Source organism: Carya illinoinensis, chromosome 6 (genome assembly GCF_018687715.1).
Source record: "Carya illinoinensis cultivar Pawnee chromosome 6, C.illinoinensisPawnee_v1, whole genome shotgun sequence".
NCBI classification, from domain to species: Eukaryota; Viridiplantae; Streptophyta; class Magnoliopsida; order Fagales; family Juglandaceae; genus Carya; species Carya illinoinensis.
The window spans coordinates 29,864,625-29,876,871 of record NC_056757.1 but is presented as its reverse complement, the minus strand read 5'-3'; the positions used below and the strand labels follow the sequence as shown (position 1 = coordinate 29,876,871).

Sequence of the window (12,247 nt, the reverse complement as noted above, 5' to 3'; positions counted from 1 at the left end):
AGTTTAAAAATAAAATACATTAAACTGAGTTTAGGCCTTATCTCTTCTTTTTCTTTTTTTAAAGGGTTCAGGCCTTATCTAATTGTACGTCGCTTTGTCACACAGGACAATTTGGTAGTTCAGTCGAAGAAGCGAATGCCATCGAACTGCTAGGTGTCTATATACAAATGGAATCACTCTCTTTTTTGGCTCTCTTTACAGGATTTAGAAGGACCAAAAGTCAAAATGCACAACTTAAACAGTACAACTATGATGAATTCCATTTAACTTTCACTGCCGACAAAACACAACGAAAAAAGACACCCCAGAAAAATTTAACTTTATATCACCATTCAAAACAGAAGAAACAGGAAAATTAAAAAGAAAAAAAAAAAAACCTAAGACACAGCAGCAAAAAGATTAAGAAACGGAAGATTACAACATAATATTGCTCTCAAGTACTCAAAAATCAACTTGGGAAAAAAAGAGGAGGGGGGGGGGGGGGGGGGGGGGAAGGAATGGGGAGCACAAATAAATGTAAAAGGAGAGCAGGGTACGTATTGATCATTAATTCATTATTGAATTGCAGGTCATCCTCATGTGTAGACGTGGACACCAATGGCGATGAGAAAGATTGTTATGAGGCCAAAGAAGATGATGGTGTGAACAAGGATGGAAAACCCACTTGTCTTCATGTTCCCAAACTCCACTACTCTGCTCTTCCCGGGTAGCTGGAACAACAGTCCTGGGCTTAACAGCACGAACAGCAACACTGCGATCAACACCGGACCCCAATCCGCCATTTTCTCTTTTATCTCTGAATATATGCAGTTCTCTTTCTTTCTCTCTGACCCGTACGCATTCAGGAAAAAGAGAATAAGGATGGTACGCAGGAATGAATGAGTGAATCTATATATCTATCTATAATAACACTGATTTGGCAAAGAAGAAAGGAATAAATTAAAGAAAGGTAGAGTTCTGAGTATATATCACTAAAGAAGAAGATGTGATCTTCTGGCTGGTGGCTACACCTTGACAAGGCAAGGTCGGTCGGTGCGTGCCTTCAAGTAGAAGCCAAAACCGTGGCAACATGCACGTGTCTACATGTCACTCGAGCTCTTTAAATGGCACTTATCATTTCCGTAACGACGACAAATTAATCTTTTTTTATTTTTTATTTAGTAGTTGTTGTTCTTGGATACTTTAAAGTGTGCACAACTTAAAAAATATTAATACACGGAAGCTTTTTTTCTTTTAATTGAATCGTGATGGCTAGCGTGCGTCATGGGCAAGCTTATCATCAAACGGTACTTCATCCATCGAAAGGATGTATATGTTGTGTACTATTTATTTTTGGTTTATGCTAGCTAGAGCCTGGACCGACGTCTGTAATTGTTATTATTATTATTATTATTATTATACTTTTACAATTTTAGATCCATCACCATTTGATCCCCCGAAACAGTACTTCAAGAAAAATTATTCACCCCGATGCATATATGCTTCCAAAGTGCATCGATCTTACAAATAATTCCCTTCAATTCCTTCTTTCTTTCCTTGTTTTTTCCCTTTTTACTGATCTCTATGGATGCATCGAGTATCAATTAGTTACCTTTGGAAATTAAGCTTATTATAAATTGGTATTATACCTAATTAAGTTAACAAATTGTGAATATATGCAAATGTATATATTTTGGTATATATATCACAAAAAAAAAGTGCTACAGTCATAGAAATTTTACAAAAATAGACTTATAAATTGATATAATTTCATGTAATCCATTAAATCTGTTTTACAGTAAAAATAATTTTATAATTTAACATATTACATTAAAGAACATCAATTTTTAAGTTTTCACTTTTATAAAATCATTCTATAACTAAAATAAGTATTTCTAATCGTAAAATTATTCATAACTAGGGGTCCAACGCGTCAGTCATGGCCCCCATTCAGTCACTCTCCAAACATCTCTTTTAATTTGATTCACGATCAATAAAGAGCAGTGCTACAATATCCCCTGAGGGATGTAGCCTGTGGATCTCCCGAGAAGGCGAAAATAAGTTTTTCTATTTTTTTTTTTTTGTTTTCATTCATTCTTTTGGTATTCTTAAATATCTTTAATTTTTAAAAAAAAAGAAAAGAAATCACAATATCATTAAACAAGACTTCCTTAATCATTAAGTAAAAAATAAAAATATACCATCGAAAGAAATGCTCGAGACCCATTATGAGGATCCAAGCATTAATTCTCATCAATAAAACTTTATGCATACCAAAAATCAACGTCTTTTTAATTAAAGCAAATTGATGGTGTAGCATGTCCATTTTGTGGGCATCTTTGTTTAAGTTGCCATGCAAAGCAAGGCCACTTCATAAAGCGAAGCCAATAGGAAATAGATAAGGCAAAATATTATCCCATGCATATTGCAGTGTCACGACCCACCCAGATCGATGTTGCTGAAAAAGGCATTTAAGCAATGAAGCAACTGCATGCAGCAGCTGCTCGATCAGCTCTTACCATACTTATGCAGGGTCATTACGTACGGAAACGATCGAGACGACGCCCAAACTTTTTAATATCTAATTAGAAATGAAATCCTCCTTCAAACGACTTCTGTGAACCATGGTATTGAAGGAAAGAGGCTCGGCCTTGAGGAGGAAGGGAAAAAAAAAATTCGGAATTCAACCTATTGGTCAACTGATACCATGTGAACGTTATGCAAAACCACCACACTTGAGGTGGAGACCGTATTTCATTTATATAGAAATCGTATACATGTATAGCTGTGCATATAAGAAGGAAAGAATCACAACATAAATGTAAAAGATTACATTGCTACGATTAAGGATCAGCTACTACAAGTGAGGGAGGATGGCTAAGAATCTGGAGGTGATTCTGGAGAATCCTCAACAAGCGTGATCACCAATAATCGGTCTTCATGGAAGCAAGATATATGGTAACTTCATGATATGAACAATATTATATATTTTCAACTGCAACCGTACGTTAGAAGCAGACAACTGCCCTTTGTTGCAAGCAAATATTTTTTTACTTCGAGATCAATATCCTCTGACTAAAGTACATAAACTGTCAGAATATCCCCTGACTAAAGGAAATCAATTGCCACGTACGGTATAAATGTCCCAATTCCCAGCATATTTTGTCTAGTTGGAGTTGGACAATTTCACATGAATTTGAGTTTTGGAAGTCCTTTCTCTTGGCTCTTGAGCTAGCTATAGCAAAACATTAATTTGAGTAGCAAGGCAGAAGATGCTAATTAGCAGACATTATTTTAGAGACATTAATAGTATGGGATTTGCAGCTTAATTATACTTCTTAATTAAGCAACATTTAAGAATAAATCATATTACAGAAAACAGGTAGATATTGCATATGAGGGATCGAGGACTCAAATAATGTAGAACATGGAAATCAGGAGCCCCGCAATCTCAATATTATTACTCGGTAACTTAAAACAAACACGTAGCTAGAACACTGAGCTCGTGTAACAAGTGAAGAAAAGCATGCATGCACCCATTTTCTTTTGGGTTGGGGATCGATGAAGTAATTAACCAAGGTACAAGTGAACCTTGACGGCCAGCAAAAAGACGCAAATGAGAGCAAAGTAGAGGAGGGAATGGACCAGTATGGATGCACCGCCGGTCTGAAAGTTGCCAAACTCCACATACCGACTGTGCCCAGGCACCTGGAAAAGCAGGCCCGGAGTTAACAGCACAAACAGCACCACAGCCACAAACACTGGACCCCAGTCGGACATCCTTGATTATGATCGAGCCTTCGGGAAGTGGAAATTAATACGATGTATGAGGGAGCTCTTCTATTGGCGTTAAGGAGACAACGAGAGAATTGGAGAGGTGGGGAGGTGTTTTTACGGTATTTAAGGAAGTGGGAAAGTATAGAGACAAGGAAAACTTTGGTGGGAAGAAAAGTACGTAGATAAAGAAGAGAGTACTACCGTCGGGGCGGAGGCTTGGGGGAGTTGGTCACTTGGATCCACTGATCGATCCTGCCGTCCCACTTGTTATAGCTTCTATGTGCACGTGACAACTGGGAATAACGTGTTACGTGTTGGTAAGGGATTTGGGTTGGAAAAAGATACTTTCGGTACATGCAGAGTTTGCCTCCTCAAAATTACGGTTCGGGTATTTTATTTATTTTTATTTTTTTAATAATAAAGAAAAGGATTAATAATTACCCTAGTAGTAATTATTTAAAAGAATATTTAAAAGAAAATGAGGAAAAAAATGTAATTACACTAGTAGTAAATTTGAGGAAACAAATTCATGAAACTGAATAGCAACATCGATACAAATTTTCTGACGTCTAATTAGGGCATAGAGAAAGAGACATATTAATTAGACTTTACAAAATCTATATTTATAATTTATATTTATTTTTTATACAATATTAAATGTTCAATAAATATTATAAACACATTCATGTTTCTATTTGTTTCTCACTTTAAGCCTCAAAGTTCGGTCAAAAACTTCGAAGAATCTTTATCCATTAGAAGATGCTTGCTTTTAACTATATATTATAATTGCAGTTATTTTGTAGAGAATATGGAATGTAGAAACATTTTTTTACTAGTCATTTGTTGTTGTGAGATTTATTACAATTATAAATAATATTAAAATGCTAATACTTTTTTTTTATATAAATTGTTTTGAAAGGCCTTCTTACGTGAGTTGTTATTGGGTTATGTGTCAATAAACGATTGCAAATTGATTTATTTCTTAAGAAATTTGATTAAATCCACAGAATTAGATCATGTTCCTTATAGTTTTGGATTGACTTTGCGTATAATAAGCAAGAGTAATGGTGCATATAGTCATAAAATGTATAACTATTATACAGTCATTTTAAAAAAGAATGAAATCTATTATTAAAAAAATTAATTTTCTTTTTATGTAGATTTCATATTTATTCATTTATTTTAAAATAATTACATGATACTTGTATAGTCACGACTATAAGTAACATTTCTCAATAGGAAAAGGTTAGTGATGTTGGGGGCATTGGAAAGTTACTAGATAGTCTAGATGCCAAATTGATGAATGGTTAAGGTTCGTAAAAATGGTCTACTCTAACATCCAACAAATGTTACAAAATGCGTGGGCTTTGCGTTGCAGGGGCAGAAATTGTTGTTGGACTGCTACAAGACCCAGTCGGTAATCAAGTCCAGGTCCGTTTTCCCTTTGGATTACGCAAACAAAATACAGATACATATGTGAGCCGAGCGTGCATGTCTAGTGTGAACAAAAGTAAGATCAAGTTGGAAAATAAAAGTCATCGTAAAACCTGCCATTAATAAAAGGAAAATACTCTAATTATAAATAAATTAGGTAGAAATAATCTTATAAGTTGATGTGATTTGTCAGATTTAATGTATTTTTTTTTTTTAATTGTGCTCTTAGGTCAAAAAATATTCTATTTTTCTTTAAGGGACGCACCTACCGCAACTAAAAGGTTTCTGATAGTTCAAGTGTCTCGGATTCTCGAGTAGCACATGAAATAGATAAATATGAGCCAATTCGATTATAGCTATCATGTTATGTTACTGTTTTTCCGTAAGGGAAATTGATATATTTCCACCCAGATATCACCGACAAAATCCATCTATTGTTGTTGTTTTTATTTATTTAATGGTTAAGGGTGAGTTGTTAAATAATTTTGTGATTTTTTTAATGTTTTAGGGTTTTAAGAAAATGTTCAAAAAAAATATTAAAAATAAGAGTTTTGTTATTCTCATCTCACATATCCCATTTTTTTTTATTTTTTTATTTTTTATTCCTATTAAATTATTTAAATTTTTTTACTCATCGTTCTTATACTGCATACTTGTTAAAAAAATAAAAAATAAAAAAAAATCATATATGATCTAAAAATGATGAGTATAATTTGTTTTAAAAAAAAAAAACTAAACATTCTTTAGAAACTCGATGACTTTCCTTGATAAGTGTAATAGTGTCTTTTCCTGTGTGTGTATCTAGAAAGAGAAATGATATTTGCAGTCGTTATTGTGCAAGCGAAGTGTAGTCGCTTTGAGAAAAATGAATTAATATGGGACCTACATGAAAAAAAAAAAAAAACTAACTTTTTAATCGTGGACTTCACTCTTTTTCAAAGCGATTGCACGACATTTACAATTTCACGATTATATGTAGCATTGCTGATCTAGAAATACGAGAAAGAAGAAAATTTCATTCAAAATCAAAATTTTAAAAGGTCGACACTGATGATCGATATCGAAAAGTATATCGATAAATGTTTTTTTAAAAGCAATACATGTGTTTTTATTTTTAAAAAATGTATTAAAAAAACATACATGCTCTAAAAAATATAATAATGCTAGTATATTTTTTCATTTTACTTCTTCATTTTGACTGCTCATTTATTTATTTTTAAAAATATATTTCTTTTGCTTACTAATTAAGGAAGTGAATATTAGTATATTAGTATTTTTTTAATTTTTTTAAATGTTTAAACGTGTTTAAAAAATATTTAAAATAAAAAACAAAAAAAATAAGAAAAGCGTAATTTGCTCTAAAGAACACACCAAGTGAGCAAATTGAGGATTAATTGAGAGATACAGTAGCATTAACCTTAAAAAATATACTGATCGATATATTTTTCGATACACTTCTTCCATGTACTAAGCATTTCCCAACTTTTAAAAGCAATTAATTATAGTCAACATTTATCAACTACGGCTTCCAACCACAACTCTATTTACTCATTAGACATCAATCGTGATATCTTCATATGATAAAATTGAAAGTAAGTTGTGTATAGGATCCCACAGTATTTGGGAAGACGAAGCTCTTACTCTTTATAAGATTATAATGAGACTCAAATTGTATAATTGATTAGTCATTTTAGAGTATAGGTCATATAGTTTAGACCTTCTATTGAGGCGTTACAAATTGTGATACTCTCATATGATAAAATTGAGGATAAGTAGTATATGAGATACCACATTATTTGAAAGTGAGAAGTTTCTGCTCTTTATAAGGTTCAAATGGAGCTCCAATTGTATTATTAATTAGTCTTTTTGAAGTATAAGTTTTGTGATTTAAACCTTTTATTGAGGCGTTATATCAACAAACCTCATCTTACAACACTTTGGTCACTACCTCTATTGACGAACATGGACTCAACCAATAGTCTATTGACATTTTTTTTTTCATGTATTAGGTTGATTGTAATAGTTTTTTGTTTGAAACGTTCAACCTCTCCTCCTCTTAACCTAATAAAACGAGAGCCACTCGCTAGGTGGGTAGCTGGGTTAATTGTGAACACACCTATCAAGTATCATCCGGTGGATTCCTTTATCTTGAAATATAATACCAAGACAGGGAAGTCCATTGACCCTCACCACCAATCACTTCCCCCGTCTTAATTCCCAAGTCTTTGTTAAACACGTCTTCATCTATCAAACGCGTTATTGGAAGGACTACTAATATACATACATTAAAGCAGGAGACATTGTTCAAAGGACACATTTTTCTAGTTTTGACCCACATCGTGTTAAAAATAATAATGTTAGATATAAATAAAATATAATCCATAATAAATAAAATAAATGAATCTTATTTTTTTTTTAAAATTATATAGGATCCGCATAGATCATTCTTTTAAGAGTTTTACTATGTATAATTAATATAAAATAATTATTTTAACTAATCATATTAATAAAATACATAAAAATAATTATAAATATGATTTTTATTTTTTAATCGAAAAATAACAAATGATTAATAGAAGTGTGAGGCATGTCTCAATCAAGACACAATAATGCAGTCCAATTTTCAGTCCATCACGTTAGCTAATAGCTAGGCTTCTTTATTTCTTTTTTAAGAGAACGATTCCTTTACGTGGTAGTACATTTGTTGATTAGAAAAAGGATTAAAAACAAAACAAAAAAGAAAGGGACAAGATACAAGTTGCCTTAACATATGGATCCCTACACAACAATACCCATCTACCTTCTTCCTTCCGTGCGGCTAGGGTTGTGTTTGGGTGTTGATGTATCTTAATATTTTTCACTACTTCTCACTACTATTCATTACTTTATTATTACTTTTCATCTATTTTTATTACTATTCTTTATTTTTTATCTATTTTTTATTATTATTTATTATTTTATTATTACTTTTCACTTATTTTTATTACTATTTATAACTCTCATTAACACTTTTCAACATCCAAACTTACCTACTTGATGTCATTACTAAGTGATGTCATTACATTATCTTCTTATAAAGAAGGCAAGAAAAATCAATGCCCCACATGATGTCCACACGAAGCTTCCTTTGTTGCTTGATATGTGCCGCAAGCGACGATCACTTACGAAACTCGGTAGTGGTAGAGATGCAATTTCCTTCACTTTTTCATCAGTGTTCTCATTGTGTAATCCCAAACACTACTACTGCACTTGCAGCAGTCTTTTAAGATATGAAATTACAAGATTGCCCTCTTCATTTCTTACCATATATATTTATTTTATTTATGAGGACCAAAATGGAGAGCAATTAAATAATTCTTTTATACTTCTTACTTTAACATATCTCATTAGGGGTATGAAGGAACTAGTAGAACCAGCCATCACCAATGGAAACCGACTGCCGGAGTTAGGAATCGGCCGGAACTAGTTGCCAAGCAGTGTGAATTTGATGTAATTGAAGCCAACTGATTCGGTCCGATCGATATAATATATATATTTTTGTATATATTTTAAGTAAAATGATGTTGTTTCACTTAAGTGAAATGACATCATTTTAAACATACAATTTAGAAAAAAAAAAAAGATTTAAAACAAAACAACAAATAAACCAAACGGTGTCATTTGGAATTAGGGTTTGAATTAATCCATAATCCATCTTCTTTCTCGTTCTCCTCTCTCTCTCTCTCACACACACACACACATCGCACCTAACCAGATTTATGTCGAGACCAATGTCGACAGTTTTCTCCTTCTTCACTGGCTGACTTCGGTCAAGATTTACACAGTTTCTCCTTATCGATGTGGTTTCCAAAACTGAAACTGTACCGATACCTTCAGTTTTCACTCCTATGTCTCATATATTTTACTTTTGTTATTCTCCTTTTTTCTTCTAAACTAATAAAAAGAATCATTAAGAGAAATAATATTTATAGTCATAGTACGCAAACATTACACACTCATTTTGAAAAAATGAGTAAATATGATATACATATGAAAAAATTAATTTTTTTAATAATAAACTCTACCATTTTTTAAAAGAGTACACAAAACTTGCACAATCTATAATTATATTTAACATTATTTATCAAGTAATCACTATATTGGGATTTTTGTGTTTTGTTTTAACATCGGACAACGCAAATTATAATTTTTATGATTTTTTAGCACATTAAAAATATTATTATTATTTCATTATATAGTTACTTAATAATCTTAATTCTAATTATGGTAGATGATATATTGGTCTTCTTAATACCAAATGATTATGACCATGTAGAAAAAATAATGAGCATTTTGAAAACATGGCCTTTTTGAAAGGATACATAGACTATAGTTTTTTAAATATGTCGGTCAGGAAATGATAACTTTTAAAATTATAAAAATTTGATATGTAGTGATTTTTGTGTATTTTTTTACACACTTTATTAATATGATTAGTTATGTATTTAAAAAAATTAATACAACTAATTATATTAATAAATTATATAAAAAATATGAAAAAATTACTATACGTAACATTAATCTTGAAACTATTATTACTTGGACCAAATAATTATTTAAAAACTGATCATTTTCTGAGTGCTTTTGCAACTAAAATGAATGGGACCAAGCAATCTACCGAAGTTGCCTGGTAATGGATGAGTCTTTTTTTTTCAAAGTATGAGGTTAATAAAATGAGGTCATTTGATATTGTTATTAAGAGAAATGATAGTTGCAGTCGTAAGTATATAAATACCGTGTAATTATTTTGAAAAAAGTGAATAAATACAAGACCACTCACATGAAAAAAAAAATTAATTTTTTAATAATATATCTCAAAACAACTGCACTGTATTTACGTACTTTACAACTGTATGTATCATTGCACATTGTTAAATGAATGAATATTTAATAAAAATATAAATAGTAGAGAATAAGATGTATGGAATTTTGAAATGATGGATAGCTAAAATAGAAAATAGCATTTTTATTTTAAAAACTCTAAGCTAAACTTTTAAGAAGGGCAGTGATTGCTCTAAGCGATCATTCAAATGTCACAGCATATTTGAAACTTGCAAATCAAAATGTGCTACGTTACTGGTGTGGATATCTAGCCGGTATGTTATCCTCACTGACTTTTATGTAAAATGACTCGACTTGAATTAAATCATTAAATGTGAGGATTAGAATTCCTATATTCAAATGTGCAATGCTTGCGTATTCAATAATTTTAAATATCATTTGTCTTATATACACACACATAAATTCTGCGAATGAAGCTCTTTAATTTTTTATGGTTTAAAATTTTTATCTAACTTTAAGGTTTGAAATAAATACAAGAATTGTATGACATTTTTTATATAGAAGAGTTTTTATGATAAAACTGAATACTCAACAAATATTATAAATTTCACAAAAACATCTTAAATTATAAAGTTTTTATAGAATTAATAAATAAATAAATAAACTCTAAATCCATATTTTACAATATATAAAGTTGAAGTTTTTTAATATTTTTGTTAAAGAAAAAACAAGGCTCAATGCATCCAACTCTATATCGTGATTTGTGAATCTGCCTCATAGTTTAAGGTCTGGTTTGATTATACATATGAGATCAGATAAGATATTTTAAATAGTAATAAATAAAATATTATTATAATATAATTTTTATTATTAATTTTATATTATAATTTAAAAAAATTAAATTATTTATTATATTTTATACAAATATTTGAAAAAATTATAATGATGAATTGAAATAAGATGAGATGAAATTTTTAATATTATGTAATCAGTCGGGACCTAAATATAGAGTAGACATATAAATTAAAAAATAAAATAAAAAATTCAAACAGTAACGTTGAACGGTAAGTTTAAACTTTAAAGAGTGAAAAGAGCATTTTTCTATACAGATATGCCTACTCTGCCTTCAAACTCTGAGACAGATTCACGAATCACGACACAGAATTGGATGCATTGAGCTTTATTTTTTCTTCAACAAAAATATTTAAAAACTTCAACCTGATATATTGTAAAATCTGGATTTAGAGGAGGATATTCGGTGCCACAGCACCTGTTTCTCATGCTTTCATATCTAAATGTGTTTTCTAAAGAGGAACACGTGGTTTTCCATGCATTGAAGCTTGAAATAAATATTCAGCTCCCACTTGACCCAATCCAACGGTGCAGACCTCAGGTTACAGTCAGCCTCCATCGAAAGGTTAACATTCAGCAGCACACCTGATGAGGTCACTCCTGTAATTTGATATACATCTTTTAATATTTTTTTATTAAAGTTTATCTAAGATATTCAGATTCTTGATTAAAAATCTATGTAAATATAATTATTTTTAAATATTTTTAGATTATTTTTACTATTATTTATAAAATATTTATTATTATTTATAAATTATTTTACTACAATTCATAAATTATCTAAGATATTCTTGATATTCAAAAGGATTTACAAAATAAATATATATAATTATTTTCAATTATTTTTAGATTATTTTTACTATTATTTATAAATTATTTATTTTTATTTATAAATTATTTTACTATTATTCATAAATTATCTAAAATATTATTAATATTCAAAAAAATAAAAAATATATATAAAATAGATTACATAATATGTATTAATTATTTAATATTATCGGTACAATTCAAGCATTTTTCCTATATATATTGTTCATTTCAGATCCTAAAATTAGAGGGAAAAAAAAATAAAAAATAAAAAAACTAAGAATAATCCAAATTTCGATGATTTTTACGAGATCCGTCAACCGGTCGGCTCATATAAATATCTACATTTTATTGGAGCGATAATCACCTGCGCTCCAAACTATTTGAGCTTTTTCTTTCTGAGGAATCAGGAAAAACTCGTAGAACGAGTGTCCAATCCAATATACCCACGTCATAGAAAAGCAAGCCTTAGCTACACCCGATGTAGCGGATGCTGCCTTGCTTATCCGTACGAACCTCTCACGGCTATCCTCGCTGTACATGTTCCGAGCTCACCTGAAGCGACCGTACAGTG

At 30.6% G+C, this 12,247-nt stretch overlaps 2 protein-coding genes across 2 annotated transcripts; both read right to left on the bottom strand.

Annotated features, from left to right (window-relative positions):
* Nucleotides 1–234: 234 nt before the first annotated feature.
* LOC122312888 lies at nucleotides 235–1,027 on the bottom strand. Its single transcript, XM_043127558.1, has one exon. It carries the CDS (start codon nucleotides 780–782, stop codon nucleotides 576–578), a length of 207 nt encoding a protein of 68 aa, XP_042983492.1. The 5' UTR covers nucleotides 783–1,027; the 3' UTR covers nucleotides 235–575.
* A 2,373-nt stretch (nucleotides 1,028–3,400) lies between these two features.
* Nucleotides 3,401–3,984, bottom strand: LOC122312887. Its single transcript, XM_043127557.1, has one exon. It carries the CDS (start codon nucleotides 3,757–3,759, stop codon nucleotides 3,550–3,552), a length of 210 nt encoding a protein of 69 aa, XP_042983491.1. The 5' UTR covers nucleotides 3,760–3,984; the 3' UTR covers nucleotides 3,401–3,549.
* Between the last annotated feature and the right edge of the window lie 8,263 nt (nucleotides 3,985–12,247).

Excerpts from the sequence above, each read along its gene's own strand:
- LOC122312888 (XM_043127558.1), bottom strand. The coding sequence starts at position 782 with ATGGCGGATTGGGGTCCGGTGTTGATCGCAGTGTTGCTGTTCGTGCTG.
- LOC122312887 (XM_043127557.1), bottom strand. The coding sequence starts at position 3,759 with ATGTCCGACTGGGGTCCAGTGTTTGTGGCTGTGGTGCTGTTTGTGCTG.